Genomic DNA, 22,759 nt, shown 5'->3' on the forward strand with positions numbered 1-22,759 from the left:
CTTGTCAAACTCGTGATCGGTGTTATAAACTCTTCTAGGTTCAATTAAATTTCTTTATTTTATTGTATGATGAATGAAATATGAAAACACATTCCAAATCAACCTTATATTGAAGGATAAAATTAGAAAGAAAAAATCAAAAGACCAAAAAAATGAGCCTAATCACAAGGGCCTAGGGCAAACCCAGTGCACTTGAGCCTTGTGTTTTTAGGCCATCACTGTGGCAGTTGAAAATTTAAGGATGAGTTTTTTGGGTTGAAAATGTTCAACCTATTTTTATTTAAAAACACCTAATAAATATCATACAAACTACCCTAAACCATCTAAGAACACTAAAACATCCCCAAATCATTAAAAAACAAAATCAACTGAATCAAAATAATCAAAATGGAACCCAATCACTTTTTTTAGGTATGTTTATAGAAGAAACCCACAACAATAGAACTCTTCTCGTCAAGGAAAACCTTTTGGCACCAAGAACGACGAGTTTAGTTATTAAAAGTGGCCAAACCAAATATTTTCTCTCTGTTCATTGTTATCAAGTGAGTTATTCTCTTTAACTCAAGTACTGAAAAAAACCAAAAAAAAAACATTTAGACCAAAATGAAAATTGTCGTTAATGTGGGGTTAGCCAAATATTTTCTTGGTTTTTGACATTTTAGTTTTCTATCTTTCAATTTTATATTTTTATCATATTTTTAAGCCTAATTTCTTCTGATTAGACTATAAAAGGGTTTGATTGAAGGCAAACCTAAGGCAGGAAGGGGAAGACAAACTCATATCTAATCCTAAATTCAATAAATTGAAGATGGTGATGGCTTCACAAAAACCAAACTTTGTTCCGTAGTCACTTTAAACGTGATTTTAATTATTTTGAATTTATATAAATAGATTGATAGTCTATAGTTAAAATCCAAGGGATAGTTTTGATTTTTTTCATGAGATTCATGATTCAAATTTGTATTTGAAATATATTTCTTTTCATTTGGATTTTGACATATAGTAGTGCACCAAAAAAAAAATTGCTCTTCACTTAGATGTTAGATAACAACAAGAAAAATAAATTATTAGAAAATTATATAAATTATATCTTTTAATTTCAGCTAAAAATTATATAAATTATTTATTAAAATATCACCTAAAATTTTAAAATATTGAGTTGACTTGGTCGCTGATACAAACTTCACTTTGTGTCAAGACGCAAGATAAATACATGAATTCGCAACACAGAAACAATCTTAGCTGTCAAATATTGGCATGAAGTAACGAGAAAGTCGAAAAGCTCCGGCGGTGGAGGAAGCGTGGAACTTTACAGGATTGTTTAGTCTTTAGGGCAATAGTATAGTAGCTTCAAAGAGAACTCACAGCAAACACTTTTCTTTACTGGTATCTGGTGCAAATAAGCAAATTGTATGGTCGGGCGCCGAGCAAGATTGGAAAGCAATAACGTGTTAAAGTTAAACTGTGGCATCGTATTTTATCTTTCTTGTGCGGGGTCGCTCTTGGTCGGAGGGACCTGCAGTTTTTGCTTTGCCAGTCGCCTCTCCCCTGTTTTTTCCCACCCCGCCTTGCTTCCCGGCATTTTGGCTGAACCTTCATCTTCTCCTTTTTAACTTGGAATGGGTTACTCCTCCCAAGTCTTCTTTACTCGTAATTTCCAGATTCCCAATGCTCAAAATTGTATGCTTGCCTAAAGAAGACTTAGATTCAAGACCATTTATTTGGTCAATCGGTTAGTATGAGCCCGTTTGTTGGGTTTTTTTTTTTTTTTTTTTTTTTTTTAAGCTTTCGGAACTTTTTTAAGATAAAATTGTTTGATAACATTCCAAAAGTTGTTTTTAAAAAATAAAATAAACTATGATAGAATTTGTTGTGATGAAAATATTTTAACAACAAATATTATCAAATGCTGTTTCACAATCATATGAGCTACGACCATGAAAAGGCCCTGACTTAGAGCGTGTTTGGCAGTATGGTTGCAGGTGCTTTTTAAATAGCTTTTCGTGTCGAAATATATGCCAATGATGTTTTTTCATTTTTTAAAAATTATTTTTGACATCAACATATCAAAACGATCTAAAAAGTACAAACCGCACTCAATTTTAGCAAAAAAAAAAATTCAAAATTTGATGAAACGCAGTTACAAACTCAATGCCAAACAGACCCTTAAGAATGGCAACAATTGTTATATAATCACATCCCAAATTCAGGTTCCGCAGTTTGGTATTTTGGTAACTTCTGGGTTTTTACAATAAATAAATAAATTATTTAGTTAGTGAAATACCTTTATTTTTTACACTAAATCTTAAGATTTTATATAAGAAAAATAACATTTTTTTTATTCATGAAAACATACTTCTTATTTATTATATATATAAAAAATATATCTTAGACTTAATCAAATATATATTTTTTAAGAGCTATTTTTTTTAAATCATAACTACAAAAACTACATAATATTTAAACCATAAAAATTATCATAATATCAAACACATGTTTATTTAATATTATGATTCAACCTGCTTTTCAAAGTCTTTTTTAAATTGTTTTTCTTAATACTTTTATAAGTGTTTTTCCATGGTAGTGATATATATATAAAATTGAAAAAATCTTTCAAAAAACTCGTAAACACATGCTTAGAGCCCGTTTGGCTACGTGTTAGTGTTTGCATTTCTTCAAAAACGCACGAAATGGCTGTTTGGTTATAGATTGTTAAACAATCAAAACACATGGGTCCCACCATTTATATATGACAGGACCACGATTTTTTGAAAGCAGTAAAATACTGCTTTTTTACAAGTTTCAACCTGTGAAACACACACTGTTCACGAGTGAATTGCACTGTTCACGTAAACAATTTTTTTTTTCTTTTAGTGTTAATTTTTTTAACAGTCACTGTTCACATGAACATCGCACTGTAATATCAATTTTATATCTGATAATATTTTATCTAATTTTATTACACGCTCACAAAATTATAAAAACTATAGTTCTTATCGGCTGAATTTTGTACGTAATGAAATTATAAATAGTTTAATAGAATAACAAAAAATATTTTATATCAAGTATTATTTATTTCATGATATAATAGGAGTAGTTAATTCTACAATATTTAAATTTAAAACCATCAATATTAATATATATTTTTTAAAATTATTTTATAACCTCAATTTAAAAAGCATTCTTAACCAAACACATTAAATTACTTTTTCTTCAACCTCAATTTCAACCACAGTTTTAACCAAACATCTATTTTTTCAAACCAACCTCAACTAAAAGTTTTCAAATCACAACCATAACAGCTACCGCAATACCAAATTTCAAACACGCTCTTAGTGTGAAAATCACGTGGCATAATAGCAAGTCAAACACATCCAACTGACTTGAACTGTTTAACTTGATGATCATTCGATTTCCAAGTATTCAAGAGGTCATCAAGCAGTTATGAAGTGAACGGACCCACACCCACCAAATCTGATGAAAGAGCCAGCTCAAGACTACATAGTACGTACTCGATGGGGAACATTTCATCATTACCATTGATTCCCATCACCTGGCTACTTGTAAAGAGGGAATAAAATGAATAAAAGGTGAAATAACTGACCTGTAGCTCCTTGAAGCTTTTGGGACCAGAGTGTGGATGCTAAGAGCGCGCATAGTCTATTATTTGTCCTGCTGCTTTTACATTTTAAAAACATTTTAAAAAAACTTTTTTTTTTCACTTTAGATTAATTTTTTTTAATGTATTCAAATCGTTTTAAAACAATAAACTTTAAAAAATAAAAAAATATATTATTTTAATATATTTTCAAATAAAAAACACAATATTATTGTATATCCTCTACGTTTTTTATTTTGGTTAAATAGATACGAGTATCAACAATTTTAATTTATTTGATTAAAATGTAATTTAAGAATACTCTCTCTGTTGTATATAGTTTATAGTTCATGGTAGAACTAACATTTACCATCATCATTATGCATGGAAGGATGAAGCTCAGAGCACAAGCCAAACAAACAAAGGGAAAATCAAAGAGATTTCTATATATTTTGGTAAGTAAATAGCACGACAAACAACCCATTGGTACACTTTCTGTACAAAATCCAGGCAACGGCTGTCACAGATAAAAACGCACAAGACTCTCTTAAGACGTCCATTATTAAAAAGATTACATGAGTAAATCAATTAATAATAAGATTAAGAGCCTGTGTTTGTTTGTTTGTGAGCGGCGCCGCCGCGGAAAGCATGTAATACATGTTTTTTCACGAGATGTGGTGTAATTCTTAAACAAACACGCCTAGAAAGACAAGCAATGGAGGATACTCCCTAAAAACCGCATCCACCTATGCTCTTGTCATACAATACTATTGTATATTTCGTGTATAAAGTGAAAATAAATAAATAAATAAATAAAGGCTGCGGTTTACCATGTGCGTGGTGGTCTAGTGCTTGCCCGTCCACCAAAGTGATTTTCTCCTTGAACAGTTACACAGACTCCTGCAGTTACAATAGCAACACTTTTACTATGAAAATATAATTGTATGTCACGAGTTGTTTTAACGCAGCGTTTTGCACCGAGTTTCCGCAAATTTTGATTTTTTTTTAATTTTAAATTAAGTTTATATTATTTTAATATATTTTTAAATAAAAAATACTTTGAAAATGCTATAATCGCAATTCTGGTTCGAAGATATTCTAACCGTAAGTGGAAGAATCAATCGATATCAATGCCGTCAATAATGGAATAGCGTGGACTAGTCCTGGTCTCCGTTTTCGTGAGACTGTGACACGTCGAGGAAACTACCTCGACGGCATCAAAATTTATAGACGCAGCACTCAGTGGTCCCACTGATTTGATTAAAAAAATAAAAATAACCTAAACTAAGATAACAATAAAATAAAACAGCCCTATCAGGATACCCATTTATCAAAAGGGAAGCCACTTGGCAAGACATGAATGGTCATTAAAACTCAAATTTCCATCATAATGCTTAAAAGAAAAAATCGTACCTTTTGTTTGGCGGGGAAGGTTAGTTACTTTTGTGTTTATTCCCTCCAAGTCCTAGAGAACATGCTCTTGAGGCTAATCCCAGAAAGTCTCTGCAATGCTTTCTTAGCACCGGAAACCTCCATCTCCGCCAGCTTCTGTAGATGCTGGCAAGCTCCGGCGTCCAACAGCCTCTTCCTACACCCACTGCTCCGTCCACTCAATAATGCATTCACGAGCATCACCGGAAACTTCTTGTCAATAAGCTCATACTTTGGATCCAACATCTGCACCACCTTCATCAAACTCTTTTCATCCCTCACCAATTCTTTCTTGTTCCATCGGGCTGTCAACAATGACACCAACGCAAGCGCTCCTGCCTCTTGTAGACCCACTGGCTTCGGCGACTCCATCAGCTTTACCAGTGAACCCATGCAGCTAGCTATAGCTCGCTTGTTGCGATCACTAATGGATAAATTAGCTAGTAAAGATGCTGAAATTTTCTGCAAAGTCATGTTTCCATGTTTTATAAACTCGCCGAGATGGATGATTAGAGCAGTTGATGACGACAGAACCTGAGCTGTGGAATCTGAGACCGAGAGAGAGCTAATTGCACGTAGAACATGCTCTATTGTATCTGAACTTGACAAATCTTGAATCAAATGCATTAATCTCTGCAACCCCTTCTCTTGTATTATCAAATCGCGAAAATACCCCCCGGAAGAGGCTAGTATTGCTATAGTATTAGCTGCCTTTTCTTGTGCAGCACTTGAACCTGAAACAATCAAATGAATAATAACCGGAACAACACCTTCCTCTGCTAAAGCCATCTTGATGTCCTCTACTCCAGCAACATTTCGAATGGCACCCACTGCGTGTGTTTGTGTCGCTTGTGATCCACAACGGCAAGCTTCAATCAGCACTGAAACACCACCATATGCTGAAATAGCCCATCCATTGTCAGGATCGCCGGTGATTGCTTCAATCGCAATGGCAGCCTTTTCTTTTAAAGGCATCGACCCTGTTTCAAGAATCCTCAACAAATGTCCCAATCCACCCTCTTCGAATATAATCTTTCTTGATTCATCGTTGGACGCAGCCAGTATTGACACAGCCGAAACAGCTTGTTCTCGAATCAACGGCTGATCGTTAAAATCGAGCAAACCGGTCAAATACCCAATATTTCCTTCCTTGACAACTAAACTGGCTGATTTTTTGTCTGTGTTTAGAATCTGAAGAAGTGACTCTAACGCTTTCCTTTTAAACTCCACACCACCGACTTGTAATCTGGTGAAAAGATCGTGGATGAAAAAAACTAAGTCCTCTTTGTCGGAACCGGGACCTGGGTGAGACAGAATAATAGCATTAGAGTGGTGAAGCACTCCGGATCTGAGAAGTAAATCAAGGTCGTGGAGGTGATTGGAGAGGGAAGAGGAGGCGATGTCAAGGTCGCTTTGGAAGAGGAGCTTGCCGCCAGGTAAGGAGCTGGTAGAGGAGCATTGGCGGGAGAGGGCGAGGAGGCGTTGGAGAGTGGAGAGGAGAGAAGGGAGGAGAGTGTGAAGAAGAGGGTTTTGGGACCAAAGAGGGGATTCGGAGAGAGAAGAAAGAGAGGACTGGAGAGAGGTGAGTTTTGTTCGAAGTACTTGCCACCGTCCGATGAAGGATTGGACGGTTATGGTGGAGAGGAGGAGGAGGGAGAGGACGTCTGTTATTAGGTCAAGGAGTGTTTGCGGTGGTTCGTTGGTGGTGGTGGGATGCATTTGGCCTGGGTCTGGGTTGGTCCGTGTCAAATAAAGTTGAGAACACAGGACAAGAGAGAGTGGGTTTGCTTTGAGAGAAAGGAAAGGAGAAATAGAGGTGGTGGTGGTCTGACAGTTAGGCTGGAGTCGAGCTCTACCGGTCAGCTTTCAGGCCATCTCTTCGGGACCTCCACACCACATCATCCTTTTCTGCTACTAATTATTAAATTAGCCTTTGCTTTCTTCTACTTACTTTTCCGACGAATAAAATAAGAATAACATGCATCTATCTATTCCATACAGTCCCACCCTGCCATCAGTTAGGAAAATTGTGAAGGATAATTACTATCATAGTTTATGTAGAAATGGCAGAAAGTCTTCCACAATTTATGCGAAAAATAAAAATAAAAGTCAAGATTTTCTGCCTGCAGTGCAGACTAGGTGACGAATGTGGAGCCTTCCCTAACTTAAAAACAGTGGATTTTATCTCGGGTACTTATGAGGTGGCAACTGCAGAGATGTCCTGTGATTGTGAGCTGCCGAAACAGACGTCGTTTTAATGGGTAGTAAATGGGGCAGAGTCCAGCCCAGATAGATACATCACAAACAAACTGAAACATTCAGGTATCCGTACGTTCCCCTCCACCGGGTCCTCCTAAAAGATACTAAAAAAGATCTCGTGATTTTATTGTAGCATAATCTAGGAAAGTTATACCTTCTATATTGTAAATTTTAATATTGTTTTTTGTTTTTTTATATAATTTTTTTATATTGGATTGATGTGAAATTGAATGTAATAATTTAGTTGGCTAGTTTAGGGATAGGTTATTGTTATATTAAAAAAAAAAAACTCTAGTTCTCGAATTAAAAAAATAAAATTTAATTTTATTTATTTAAAATAATTGAAGTTTTAGGGATCGAGTTCGAAACTGAAGCAATTATTTCAGCCCCTATTTTATCACTTTTTTTTTAATTTAATCCTTTCACATATTGTTTATGTGAGATTGGATTTGATGATCTGTTTCACTTGACTTGATTTTGGGTTCTCGCGGTGTTGCAAAAACTTTTAAGGTCTTGGTTAATGTTTAGTTTGGCAAAATAAAATGCAATTTTATTTATTTGAAAAAATTATCTAAGAAAAATATCTATTTTTCTAAAAAGCTCCTACATCGGCCTCTCCGGATTGGAAAGAACTCTTCCTTGAGTTCAATCTCTGGTTAGAAATTATCCTTTATCAAGAACATTATTTTATGTGTGAGTCATCCTATTTTGGGTTCCTAACACCTTTGTGATGAACACCTCATCATGGATTCCTAACATAATATATTTGTGCGGGTAACTTCATCATGGATCCCTAATACAATACCTTTGTGTAATTCGTCCCATCATTGATCCTACAACTAGGATCTCAAATGACAAAAACTGATATAGGAGGAAACAATACACTACTTCCTAGATGTTTTTTTTTTCTTGAGGGGAACCTCCTCATCCCCTCCTATACAAGAACCTTCTATTCTACAATATTTTTTACCCGTGGTTGTTCTACAACACACAACAAAGCAAAATAACCACCAAGAATCATTGGGCTCTAATACCGACTGATGCAGGTGGAAGCTAAAGACAACAAACAAACACATCATGGATCCCTAACACAACACTTTTATGTAATTTGTCCCATCATTAATCCTACCATTGAGATTTCCAATGACAAAAATTGATATAGAAGGAAATAATACACTAGTTCCTAGATGTTTTTTTTTCCTGAGAGGGAACCTCCTCATCCCCTCCTATACAAGAACCTCTTATTCTACAATATTTTCTAGCCATGGTTGTTATGCAACACACAACAAAGCAAAATAACCACCAAGAATCATTGGGTTCTAATACCAACTGATGTAGACAAAAGCTAAAGACAACAAACAAACACATGACACATAAATTTGATAAGTGAAAAGGACTTTCGATGTGAACCTCAAATTCATAACTTTATTCTTTTTTAAAAAAATATTGATCAATCTACCTCCTTAGGAGGTTTACAACACCTTAAATAGGCCACAAACCCTACCTTAACTAGGAAACAAAATAAAAATATAAAGATAATAACCCTAAAATCTGAAACAAAGCAAGAAATCTAGGGAAACAAGGAAAATAACAAAATTGCCCAAACTAAGGCTTTAGAGTGAGATTTTTATTATCTCAAGATCTGACGATCTGAGTAGTGTAGTAGGTGGTTATATAAGAAAAACGACACTGAAAACTCCTGTAAGAATTAGAGTATGATTCAACCGTCGGATCAAAAGTTATGAGCTTTTTAAGCTATCATTTTAGTTTTGAGCAACTAGACCTCCTTTTAGACCTAGACATGTTCCACTGCTCTATAAATATATCTACTAAACCATCTATGTAATCTGTATTGGGGAGATCATCACCTCGTTGTGGCAAATCCATACTTGACTGCTTAGAATCACTTATTATCTCAAGCCCGACTATATCATGAAGCTTATTATAAACAATATTGAAGTTCTAAAAATGCAATTTTAATGGATGATTCGATGATGTCTAGACCAATGTATCATAATAGTTTGATATAGAGAATTATTACTTTGGCTATAAATGAAAGATGCATACTCGTTATGCTTATGACTTCTGATAGACTAGTCTATTTCACTTAAGATATCTCTTCTATTTTCTTGTTCCTTGCACCATATTGGTAAATTATGCAATTATTTGATTGATAATGTATGGTTTTTCTAAGTTAAATTTTAAAGCAATTGAAAATACACATTTACCAAATAAAACATGAGCCCAAACCCTATGCTTTTTCTAGAAAGATTATGGAAAATAGTTTTATTCATTATACAACCTATTTATTTATAAACTGACTCTATTGAATTTAAATTTGTTAATTCTAAGAAGCTCTTCCTTGTCAAAGATAAAAAAAAAAAAAAAAAACTCTTTAGTAAAAGTTAACATGTTGGATTAGGCTTTGACATGATGTATAATTGCTTGGAGCTCATAAGATTTACAACAACCTTGTGAAACAAGAATCACAATTGCCTCATAATTATTAGATGAAAACTCTCCTACAGTGTAATGATGAAAAATAACAAATTCCTATTTATTTTTTTTTGTTTTGGAAGTTTTTTAACCTTTCACTTAATATTTGTTACATTAGTTTGCAAGATTTTCCTCGCTCCACTGCTTTTGGATTCTAATAAATTTTGTTGTCAAATATACTACTCATATCAAGTTTACTGGGATTTTAGATGTCCAGATATATTCATTTCCTATGAGGTATTCAAAACTTAAACTTCTACTACTATTATTAAAGATGATGCTGCATACATGAAAAGAGCTAGGATTTATAACTATAGGGGGTGAAAATAAAAACACTATTTCTATAGGTATTATCACACAAATAGTATTACTTTAATATGTAATATTGGATTTAAAGTAAAATTATTATATCAAAGTTGAATTATAAAACACAAAATACCATTTAAATGATAATCTAATATTGCATTATTCTAAACAAATTATTCTTTAATAGATATGTCATAGAGTAATGGAAAAATCTCAAATTACAGGGAGCAAATGTCTAGAAAAAGAGGGGCAAATCCAAAATCCTTAAATTATCAAGGATTATCATGAGTTTTCTTGAAAGAAGTATGAGGGAAATTGTCTCCTTCTCTTATATGTGGCTTCATCTCTGGTTGCTTGTGTATGGGTGTGTTGTGCTTTCTAGAGGTTTTTTAGAAACTTAGAAAGGTTAAAAAAAGATTTTAGTAAAATAACACATGTGAAAAATATTTAGAGATATAACACACTTGATTAAGTTACTATTGACATCTATAACACTCGAGTTGCAAATATTATCTCCAACTCAATTATTGCAGATCATGTCTACGATTCGAGTGTAGTAGATGTTAATAGCGAGACTCGAGTCACAGATAGGATCTGCGATTTTTGTAACAAACTCATCCTGTGACAATATTTTCTGCCATTAACTCAATGAAAAAATAAAACATTCGCACAATTCAAATAACTAGTTTTCTAGCATCAAAACACAATTCACATAAACAACACATAATGTCTTCAATTATAAGTAACAAAATTAGACTAACAATTAATATAACACAACATTTTATTAAAATTAAACTAACTATACATCTATTTATAATTCTCATAATATATAATAACATGTAACTATTTCTAATAATCGCCCCAGTTTATAGAAAGGCCTAGAGCACTTGAGGACGGGTCTGGAGCATTACCCAAACTCATCTAACTCTAGGGCGAGTCTAGAATGTTCATGTATGTGTGGGGTGTTAGTAAGTGGAGACAAACAATGTCCCACCATATGCAAGTGGGAATACCTAATCTCCCACTTTGCACATGATGGAGGACATAAACGGTGGCATAAATCATGGCATGATTTATGCCCCTTCACTCCCATTTGTATACATATATGCTCAGTGAAGAGCTGCGGGTGTGTGTGTGCAAAACACAGAGAGAACAGAGTGAGGGATAACGAGAGAGAGCTGTAGAGAGAGCTTGAGTGTGTAGAGTTGAGTTGAGAAGAGTTTTCTCCTCCTCTTTGTCTGTATTGTTTCCTTGATTAATTAATACAAGCCAGTAGCTCTGTGGAGTAGGCAAGTTGCCGAACCACATAAATCTGATGTGTGTTTGAGTTCTGAATTTTCATAACAACCGGTATCAGAGCTTGTTCTTGAAAAAGAGGGTGTTTGATCCAAACTCAAAAATCAAAGTTCTCAAAACGTGTTTTTTAACATACCATCGTGTAGAGGAAGAAGATACAAATCCATTGGTGAAAACCCGGTGAAGAACCGACGTCCTGCATGACCGCACGCGCCAACACGCTCCGACGACAGCACTGCCTACGCGCGCCTACACGCACCACTCGTCATCTTCGCCTTACCGGGTTGACCCACCACGTCAACCGCTAGTCAGCAGCCATGCCAACAATTATGCAAAGTCATTCGACACGTCATCAGACCAGTCAGTAGACACGTCAGCATATGCCACGCCAGCAACAATCACGAGTGCATTTTCCACGTCAGCAAAAGGTGGGCCCGTGTTGATTACGTGGATACCACGTCATCTAGCCACGTCATCACTTTGGGTTTTGATTCAGTGCTGCACAGACACTATTTTGGCCTGACACACGGCTTCATCTGCACCGTTTGTTGACCCAAAACTTTGATTGATAAGATCTGATCCATCCGAAGTCCGATTTGGGTGATCTCAGTGTCGTTTCCAATATTTTTGGCCGTTTCGGACACATCTGTAAGGTTAGATTTGATAGATTCAAATCCAAGACATATTAAAAATGGCAGATGAAATAAAGGCTGTTGGAATTGAAAAATTTAATGGAACAGATTTTGGATATTGAAAAATGCAAATTGAAGACTATCTATATGGGAAGAAACTTCATCTTCCTTTGTTGGGGAACAAACCAGAGAATATGCTAGAAGAAGATTGGCAAATTCTTGATAGACAAGTTTTGGGCATTATCCGGCTGTCCTTGTCAAGAAGAGTTGCTCACAATGTTACAAAAGAAAAATCCACTGCAAAATTGATGGAAGCCTTGTCTGGGATGTATGAGAAGCCCTCAGCAAATAATAAAGTGCACTTGATGAAGAAGTTGTTCAACTTAAAGATGACAGAAAGCACCTCTGTTACACAACATCTCAACAACTTCAATACCATCACAAATCAATTGTCATCTGTTGAGATTGAGTTTGATGATGAGATCCATGCACTCATTTTGCTAGCTTCACTTCCAAGCAGTTGGGAAGGTATGAGGACAGCCGTAAGCAACTCAGCTGGAAAATCCAAACTGAAATATGATGACATCTGAGACTTGATTTTGGCTGAAGAAGTGCGAAGGAAAGACTCAGGTGAAAGTTCAAGTTCAGGATCAGCTCTCAACATCAACACTCGAGGGAGGAGACAAGATAGAGGCTTATCCAGAGGCAGATCAAAATCAAGATACAGAAGTAAAAGCAAGTTCGGACCTAGAAAACAGGTTGAATATTGGAATTGTGGCAAACCTGGTCATTTCATGAGGAATTGCACAAAACCAAAAAAACTTGAAGCTGACTCTGCAAACGTTACCACAGATGAGGTACAAGATGCTTTAATTCTTGCTGTACAAAGTCCAATTGATGATTGGATTCTTGATTCTGGTGCTTCATTCCACTGTACACCACACCATGAGATGATGCAAAATTATGTTGCTGGAGATCACGGTGTAGTCTATCTGGCCGATGGACAACCAATGGATATTGTGGGTATAGGAGATGTGCAAATCAAAACAATGAATGGATCTATATGGAACTTGCAAAATGTAATGCATGTTCCTGGATTAAAGAAGAAGTTGATCTCCGTCGGACAACTTGATGATAATGGTCATTCAATCCTTTTTTTGGGAGGTATGATGAAGGTATCAAATGGAGCAATGGTTTTGGCTTGTGGAAAGAAAACCGGCACCCTGTATATGACCACATGATTTGCAGACATTATTGCCTCTACTGAAGCAAAAAATCAGGCACAGCTATGGCACTGTAGACTCGGCTATATGAGTCAAAAGGGGATGAAGATACTTCAGTCGAAGGGAAAGTTGCCAGAGCTTAAAAATGTTGATCTAGACATTTGTGAAAGCTGTGTTCTTGGAAAACAGAAGAAGCTCAGTTTCTTAAAGGTTGGCAGGACCTTAAGACCAAGAAAGCTAGAACTAGTACACACAGATTTATGGGGACCGTCTCCAGTAGCATCTCTTGGAGGTTCTCGGTATTATGTGACTTTCATTGATGATTTCAGCAGAAAAGTATGGGTCTACTTTCTGAAAAATAAATCTGATGTGTTTGAAACATTCAAGAAGTGGAAGGCTATGGTTGAGACCGAATCAGGTTTGAAGTTGAAATGCTTGAGATCTGATAATGGAGGAGAATACATTGATGGAGGTTTCAAAGAGTATTGTGCTGTTAATGGTATCATAATGGAAAAGACCGTTCCAGGCACACCGCAACAGAATGACACTGCTGAACGGATGAACAAGACCATCAATGAACGAGCTAGAAGCATGAGGTTGCATTCAGGGCTACCTCAAACATTCTGGGTTGACGCAGTTCACACTGCAGTTTACTTGATCAACCGTGGACCATCAGTTCCTTTAGAATTCAGATTGCCCGAGGAAGTATGGAGAGGAAAAGAGGTACAACTCTCTCATCTAAAGGTCTTTAGGTGTGTTTCCTATGTTCATATAGATTCTGATGCTCGCAACAAGTTAGATGTCAAATCCAAGAAATGTTTCTTCATTGGCTATGGAGATGAAGAATTTGGGTTTCGGTTCTGGGATGATTAGAACAGAAAGATTATCAGAAGCAGGAACATGATCTTCAATGAGAAAGTTATGTACAAAGACAGATCAGGTGTAGAAACAGATATGGCCGATTCAGATACAAGTCCACAAAAATCTGAATTCATAAGATTAGAAGGGCTTCCCGATGTTATCGAGCAGAACAAAACTCAAGAGTCTTTACAAGAAGATTCAAGCACATCTGTACCCACTACTACATAATAAGATAAAGAGCCAAGTGAACCAATTGTTTATGTTCACAGGTCTTCAAGGGTTGTAAAGCCCCCACAACGGTTCACACTTCTACTGAATTATATTTTGCTGATAGATGGTGGTGAACCGCTAAGTTATGAAGAATCCTTACAAGATGGAAACTCAAGTAAGTGGGAGTTAGCCATGAAGGATGATATGAGTTCGTTGCTGAAGAACAAGACCTGGGAGCTAACCACACTACCTGAAGGAAAGAAGGCTTTGCAAAACAAGTGGGTTTACAGAGTAAAGACTGAGCATGACAGAAGCAAACGGTTCAAGGCAAGACTTGTTGTAAAAGGGTTTCAAAAAAAGAAAGGGATTGACTACTCTGAGATATTTTCTCCAGTTATGAAGCTCACAACAATCAGAGTTGTTCTGGGGATAGTAGCTGCAGAAAATTTACATCTTGAACAATTAGATGTAAAAACAGCATTCCTTCATGGTGAATTGGAGGAAGACATTTACATGCAACAACCAGAAGGGTTTGCAATACAAGGAAAGGAGAACCAAGTCTGCAAGCTAAAGAAAAGCCTATACAGTTTGAAGCAAGCTCCAAGACAGTGGTACAAGAAGTTTGACAACTTCATGTGTAGTTCGGGATACACAAGATGCCAGGCTGATCATTGTTGCTATGTCAAACATTTTGATAACTCCTACATCATTCTACTATTATATGTGGATGATATGTTGATTGCAGGATCCAGCATTGAAGAGATTGACAAGTTGAAACAACAGTTGTCAAAACAATTTGAAATGAAGGATCTTGGAGCTGCTAAACAAATACTTAGCATGAGAATCATCAGAGATAAAGACAAAGGCATACTAAAGCTTTCACAAACATAGTATGTCAAGAAGGTTCTCAGCAGGTTTAGTATGGATAATGCTAAACCAGTAAGTACACCTCTGGGGAATCATTTCAAGCTCAGCAAAGACCAGTCACCAAAAACTGAGCTAGAATGTGGATACATGGATAAGATTCCATACGCCTTAGCTATCGGCTCTTTGATGTATGCTATGGTCTGTACCAGACCAGACATTGCCCATGCAGTGGGAGTTGTAAGCCGATATATGAGCAATCCTGGAAAGCAGCATTGGGAGGCAGTAAAATGGATCATGAGGTACTTAAAAGGTTCCTCAAAGACTTGTCTTACCTTCACAGCTGGTGGTTTGAAACTTGAAGGTTTTGTAGACGCTGATCTAGCAGGAGATGTTGATAACAGAAAGAGCACTACAAGATATGTATATACTCTAGGAGGTACTGCTGTTTCCTAGAGTTCTACCTTACAAAAGATCGTCGCTCTTTCAACAACAGAAGCTGAATATGTTGCAGTTTCAGAATCTACAAAAGAGATAGTATGGCTACAGAGTTTCCTAAAAGAATTGGGCAAGATGAACGGAAAGGGAACTCTGTATAGCGACAGTCAGAGTGCAATCTTCCTTGCCAAGAATCCAGCATTTCACTACAGGACTAAGCATATTCAGATCAAATATCACTTCATCCGACAATTGCTAGACGATGAGCAATTGATGCTAGAAAAGGTCTGTGGAAGCAAGAATCCAGCTGACATGTTAACCAAAGGAGTTACACTTGATAAACTAAAGTTGTGTAAAACTTTAGTTGGTCTTCAAAGATAAAAGATAATTTCATTGTTTGTCTCCAAGTGGGAGATTGTTAGTAAGTGGAGACAAACAATGTCCCACCATATGCAAGTGGGAATACCTAATCTCCCACTTTGCACATGATGGAGGACATAAACGGTCATGATTTATGCCCCTTCACTCCCATTTGTATACATATATGCTCAGTGAAGAGCTGCGGGTGTGTGTGTGCAAAACACAGAGAGAACAGAGTGAGGGATAACGAGAGAGAGCTGTAGAGAGAGCTTGAGTGTGTAGAGTTGAGTTGAGAAGAGTTTTCTCCTCCTCTTTGTTTGTATTGTTTCCTTGATTGATTAATACAAGCCAGTAGCTCCGTGGAGTAGGAAGTTGTCGAACCATGTAAATCTGATGTGTGTTTGAGTTCTGAATTTTCATAACATAGGGAGGACCAATATCATCCCAGCTTGTGAATGGACCTGGAATGCTCGTGAACAAGCTTGAGACGTTTATGGACGGATTAACATCCCCAACACTCCCACGATAAGCAATCTCATCTTCTGCTAATGACATTTCAAGACACTCAACCTCCTAAACTTCTCGAAGCCTACCATGACATAAATTAAGCGTATTGTTAGCCACAATACATCTTATCTTATCTTATCGACACCTTCATGAATAGTCGTTGCTGCTTTTCGAGCCTCTCGTACCAAGTAATTAATCTATATACATACATTAAAAACCAATTAGTAGTCATCATCCATAATAAAATTAATCTGGTATTTAGTAAATGTTGTATGTAAAACAATGTTGCATATCTATTGATTGTATTTCGGATATCAGGGCACATAATGTATTGGATTGTATGGACGTCTTGGGAAACATGACTAGGTAGGTGTAATGAAACATGTAATGGATAAATACCATCTCATGTAGTTATCTACATTAATCATTGGATGTCGCTCCTAAAAAACATGATATCTTCTAGCATTTTAAAGATCTAGGTAAGATGCATGAATTATCAACCAAATCCCCTCGCGCATAGCCTGATGACTAATACTATGCAGCTCGTCAGCAATATCAACATAATCTAGTATATGCTGAGATAGTCTAAACTGTTGTATTACCCGATCTGGATAATGCATCTTAATAATGTTTAAGCAGTGTAACGAGACTTATGCTAATCAAAATTGAAAGTATCAAGTCCTTTGTATATGATATCCGTTATAATTTATTAATATCTTGGGGTTAATCAAAGTGTATTATTTATCAACAAAACCATAATAGTAATATAATTGGCTAAAACTTAAATTTATCAAATTAGTCGGCGAATACCTACATTCATCAAATTTCACTACCATAACAAAATTATAAGTCAAATTCATCTATTTCATAACAAATATTATTATTTTATATGTAATTCGGTATAATTCATAATATAATCTAAGTCAACACTAATTATTCCATCACATAATTTTGTTAATTTACAATCAACAACAATTCAAAATTATTGATTATTGAACAAAATAACCTAATTATATAAAAAAATCTAATTAACCTAATCCCTAATTCAAAACCCTAACATTCAATAAAATCATATTAACACATATTAAGCATAAATTACATTAAATTGATAGAGGAGTAATGTTCACCATACCTTTAAATGAAGAATATGGGTAGTGATGGTGACCGATGATGGATGTTTTGACCGAAAAAATGATGAGTCATTGCAGTGGAGAGAGAGATGGCTGCGAATCTGGGGCTAGAAAGAGGCAGAAAGATGGGTGATGTAGTGTTGATGTTTTTAGTGATAGGAAGAATGAAAGAGGAAGGTTGGAGACGTGTGGTGAAAAGAAATAAAAAAGCCCTCTGAGTTATAATTTTAAAACAAGTCACAGATGCTATTTGCGACTCATATAGCATATGACAACTCCAAAATACGAGTTGCCATATATGACTCGTAAATCTATGCTAGGTCACAAATTATTTTATTATTGTTTTACTTTATTTTTTTAACTACAGTAAAAAAAACACTCGGCATTCTTGTCTGCATGTTATTTTCTTTTGATTTCTTTGACAAGAAACAGTTGTTGCTTACTGCTATGTTGACACGGTGAATGCTCAGAGGTCCATTCCCTTGGGATGGAGGTTTTTGATAAATCGATATTCATTATCAAAGACATTTCTTTTTTGGACTGTTTTTTGCTTTGTAATTTCAGTCTATGAGAGCCAAAATTGTACTTGTGGATGTAGAAAACATCTAGAGTATGGCGAATGTCACTCCTTTCAATATTCTTTGTAGGCAGATTTTTGGATGGGCTCCACAAGAAGCTAAAATGCAGATGGTTACCGAGTACTTCAGTCAGTCAGAGGTGCTCGGGCCAAACCCTCGACATCTGTTTCAACTTTACGCGCTCGAACAAAGCAGCTATTACCAGAAGTAAGAGCCTCATTTATTTTTTATTTTCTGACAATTTCTTTCCTCTATAAATAGTGGTTGATGCTTCAATCAATTATAGAAACTTTTTTTAACATTATTATGCTGTGCAAGATTCTAACTCTCACATATACTGATGTAATTCGAACATTGACAGCGTCAATGCCGACTATGCTATCATTGAAAATGGAAGTGTCGTTGATTGGATGAAAAAACCCATGATTACTCAACCCTAGTGCCTGTTAAGCACTTAGTTGTTTCTGCATTTTCATCTGCAGGGTCCTCGAAGAAAAGGATAGCACATTCGAGGATATTGTCGATGCATATTTGGCATTTTTGAAGGTAAGATTTGTGATGACATCCGTTCAAGTGCTCATCTTGTTTTCTCATGTTATCTTGGTTAGTAAAGGACTGAAGCTAATAATTAGTTAACTTGGCTAACTATAGGTCTAGCTTGCCTATTCATGACTATTATCTGATGTTCTTCCTTGAAATCTCTGAACACTGGACTGTTTTTCTCCTGTACCTCTGTGTTCTACATTTCTCATTTTGTTACTATTGGCTAATTTGCTTTTTATATGCAAGAAACTATGTTATTTTGAGCAACCAATGACTTAATTTTAATGAGTAAAATGAATTACCTATCTCCTTTTTCTTGCCTGTTCTGCCTCAGCCTCTCATTCCATTAGTTCATTCTTTAGTCGTCAAGAAGAAATGTGAGAGGTTGCCCAGATGAGTTTGAATTCCCTGTAAATCTTAGTGCACCAAATTATTCTGTCATTTTGAACTGTAATTTTCCTTTTCTTTTATCAGTGATGAAATACATTATTTGAGTAGCCGACAGCATGTGTTTATCCACAAGTAATACCGGTTGGTTTTATTTTGTGCTATGCTCTGCCTCACCATCTCCTTTGTTACTCATTGTAGGTTACTGTGGTGAATCCTGCCATGGATAAAGCACTGGAATTCCTGCAAAAGCTTGCCAGTGATGCAAGAAATGGAAAAATCCCAAAAAAACAGATTATGTTTTGGTTCTCCTTGGAGGCATCCTACAAAAAGAGACGACCCTACTCTGTGCCAGCAAAGGGCAAAGCTTCAACTGCTGGATTTTGTTCAGTCTCTAGTAAATACCGAATTTGGGGTAACACATTCTCCGTTTAATTTAATTTTTTTCTCTTACTTGATGCAGGTAAATTACCTAGGTGATTGTAGCTTTTAGATATTTGATGATCCATGCACTGTTGCATTATTAGAGGTGGTATTATTATTATTAATTATGCATCCATTATTAATTGTTTAATTTTGAATTTAAATTTTTTCTCTTACTTGATGCGTGTAAATTACCTAGGTGATTGTAGCTTTGAGATATTTGATGATCCATGCACTATTGCATTATTAAAGGTGGTATTATTATTATTATTATTATTATTATTAATTATGCATCCATGATTCTGCTCTTCATTCCTAGCTCTTTTGTTTTTTTTAATTGCTGGATGCTGACCACATTTTAAAATCTTCTTTGGAATGTTTTGTAGTGGTTTGTTTTTGTATTGAAATCGTGTTTTATAATTTTTTTTAAAAAAATTATTTGAAATTATTTGTTTATGTTTTTTTTTTATTGTTTTGATATGCTGATGTCAAAAATAATTTTTTAAAAATAAAAAAATATTATTTTTTGCATTTCCGAGTAAAAAACACTTTGAAAAACAACCGTTACCATACTTCCAAACACCTTTCATAAAACCATAACTTGATCTACCACTCCGATGAAAACTTTTGTGGAATGCTTAGTGGCCCAGAAAAAATAATGAATTTTGGTAATTTCCGTAATTTTGTCACTCAATTTTTGCTAATTTTCTTCATGGATAACAGCTAAAATACATGGATTGGTTAGCCTTTAGTTTACTTTTAGCACCCATATTGGACTTATGTTTTTCTTAGATAAGCTCACTTAACATAATTCCTTGGATTGGTTTGCTCTATGCTCAACGCGACCCATCATTCATTCGTCCCATATCTGAAGGTATTCAGAGACGTCTTGTGAGATGGTAAGTAATCTTCTCCCTTTATATCTTATCACCCAAATTGAACATGAAAATGTTGTTTGTTTGCATATGTTGATGTCGGCTCACAGGCATGTCCAGGAACACATGAAAATGAGTTTACAGAACCTGCTCCAGTTTCTGTGGCAGCGAATTATACGTGGCCGTAGTTACCGTCATTTGATGTTTTCAAGTGGGCTACAAATAACAAAAACGGTCATCAGTATGTGTTGTCCTTAAAATCAACATATCTCCTATGTTTGTTTAAATTTTGTGCAACAACAGATACTCAAAAACCTGAGTGCTCAAGGGGATTGGCACAGTTTTAAATACTGCATGGGATCTTGAACCAGAGACAGATTTTGAATTTTTGGTGCTTAGGAAATACTTGTTTGCGACAGTTGCTGCAAGTTTGAGTTTTCTAGAGGCTGTTACCTTAATTACACTACCTACGTAGGTGGTGGACATTCGCTGCACCACAGATATATCTCAAGCTCAAATGTGAGCAAAACAATATATGATTTTCATTTGTTTTTGTTGTTTATATCTTGATTCTTGCCTTAGTTATGGGGGATTTTGGTTGCAATCATGGCCTTCTGGATTCCAAGAGAGACATAGCATAAACAAATAAAACTGTAAGATCCTCCTCCATTGGACAATTTATCAGTACTTCTAGTCATGTATTTACGATGACCACTCATTTCATTCCTTGATTTGGGAGTGTATGTTTCTTGGATAGCACGATAATTGTGTTCCAAGTTCACTAGATAAACACAGCTCAATTTTGAGCATCACGCCCCTCATAAAATGATTTTATTTTTTATCAGTGAAGTTCTTGCTGCTAGGTTGCTCTGGAACAACCCTTTTGGCTTTGACTGGTGTTGAAGAATCCATTATCCAGATACATCTGGCGAATGAAGAATTGTCTGTCTTTTTTATATGAAGAGGCGAGTGTGACCATCTCGTCTTTCATGGCGTACCCTAGTTATTTGGTTGAACAATTTATAACTTCTCAGTATCTCTCAACATATGAGTATGTAATAGCAAAGAGGACAGATGGTAGAATAGATGGCACGGTTCTGTCACCTGAAATGTTTGTTTATAGGTTTACTCATCGCAGGAGCATAAACAAATTACTAGTGTTTGATGCTCTCATGTTTATATGAACTAGCTATCAACTTACCAGCAAACTCTTCGAGTCTGCATAGAAGATGCAGTGTTCGTTCAAATGCATGTTATAACGCAGTTAGTGTAGCTTTTTCACAGACATGTACGAATACTAGCTATCGTCTTCAGTATGGTTTGGAATTTTATCTCATGAAACTGAGGTTATATTTAGTATGATTTTTGTAAATTGAGTCAAGTTGTTTTCTTGACACTCAAGGAAAAATTTGCTTTAATCAAAATTTGAACTTTTAACTCTTGATTTGTGGATTATAACTTATATTGCATTAATTCTTTTTTAAAAAAGAAAAAAAAATATATTTTTTGAATCATTTTTATCAAATATATTCTTAATTTAAAATCATTTTACCTCATATTTGTTACAAGTTATTCATGAAAAACAGCTTTTGAATTATAATTTAAAATAAAAAGTCATGAGTTAAAAGTCAAGCCAAACAGACTTAAAACTTTCATTAAAAAAAAAAATCCTTTTTCTTGAATGTGGTGGGGGGAGAGCATGCTTCTCTAGAATCTCTTAATCAGCACTTTGGAGGACTGTCATGGTTTATATTACGGCTATTACCTGATAAGTCACAGGAATATGTGATTTTGGTTTCTATTGTTCCTGCGGCTAACCTGTTTTTTTAAAAAAATTATTTTTTATATATTTTTAAATTATCTTAATATACTGATTTTAAAAAATAAAAATATATTATTTTAATATATTTTTAAATAAAAAAATATTTAAAAAAGCAATTAATACAATCACTATTTTTATAATTAACCTGGCGTGGGCTCGTGGAGATCCAAAGTCCACGTACCCATGTTAATGATCATCATTACATGGAGTGGCTAATCATGTTTGCCGGCTACTACTTCTAACCAAAAGCTAAAATTTGTATCAGCAATATTTTCAGTTAAGTGGGTTCAATGATTTTTACTCGAATCAAATAAAAGATCATGATATAAGCTTCATGTTACTTAGTCAGACCCATCTCAGCTGATAAATTTTAAAGTGTGGTAGTAGTAATTATCAATGCTTTTTCTACAAGAAGGAGATGAATACACAGAGAAAAACAAGAAAATATTTTTAGAAATATTCTTTCATGGGTTTGGATGTGTTTTTCTTTTTATCATTTATATCTCCTCAAAGCAGATTC

At 35.3% G+C, this 22,759-nt stretch overlaps 1 protein-coding gene and 1 non-coding gene across 2 annotated transcripts; one reads left to right on the forward strand and one right to left on the reverse strand.

Annotated features, from left to right (window-relative positions):
* Positions 1-4,017: 4,017 nt before the first annotated feature.
* On the reverse strand, positions 4,018-7,129 carry LOC7468526 (uncharacterized). Its single transcript, XM_002321116.4, has 2 exons — positions 5,012-7,129; positions 4,018-4,498 (listed from the first exon to the last, which is right to left on the reverse strand). Exon 1 carries the CDS (start codon positions 6,746-6,748, stop codon positions 5,048-5,050), a length of 1,701 nt encoding a protein of 566 aa, XP_002321152.1. The 5' UTR covers positions 6,749-7,129; the 3' UTR covers positions 4,018-4,498; positions 5,012-5,047.
* Positions 7,130-9,220: 2,091 nt separating this feature from the next.
* On the forward strand, positions 9,221-21,627 carry LOC18105343 (uncharacterized). The gene is made up of 8 exons (XR_008057289.1): positions 9,221-9,380; positions 9,961-10,021; positions 18,263-18,396; positions 18,672-18,735; positions 19,321-19,534; positions 19,583-19,649; positions 20,363-20,441; positions 20,528-21,627. It is a non-coding gene; the product is annotated as an uncharacterized LOC18105343 (transcript).
* Positions 21,628-22,759: the final 1,132 nt, after the last annotated feature.

The sequence above is a fragment of the Populus trichocarpa genome, chromosome 14 (assembly GCF_000002775.5).
Source record: "Populus trichocarpa isolate Nisqually-1 chromosome 14, P.trichocarpa_v4.1, whole genome shotgun sequence".
NCBI classification, from domain to species: domain Eukaryota; kingdom Viridiplantae; phylum Streptophyta; class Magnoliopsida; order Malpighiales; family Salicaceae; genus Populus; species Populus trichocarpa.

Bases quoted from the DNA above. Each gene is read 5' to 3' on its own strand.
- LOC7468526 (XM_002321116.4), bottom strand. From the start codon at position 6,748: ATGCATCCCACCACCACCAACGAACCACCGCAAACACTCCTTGACCTA.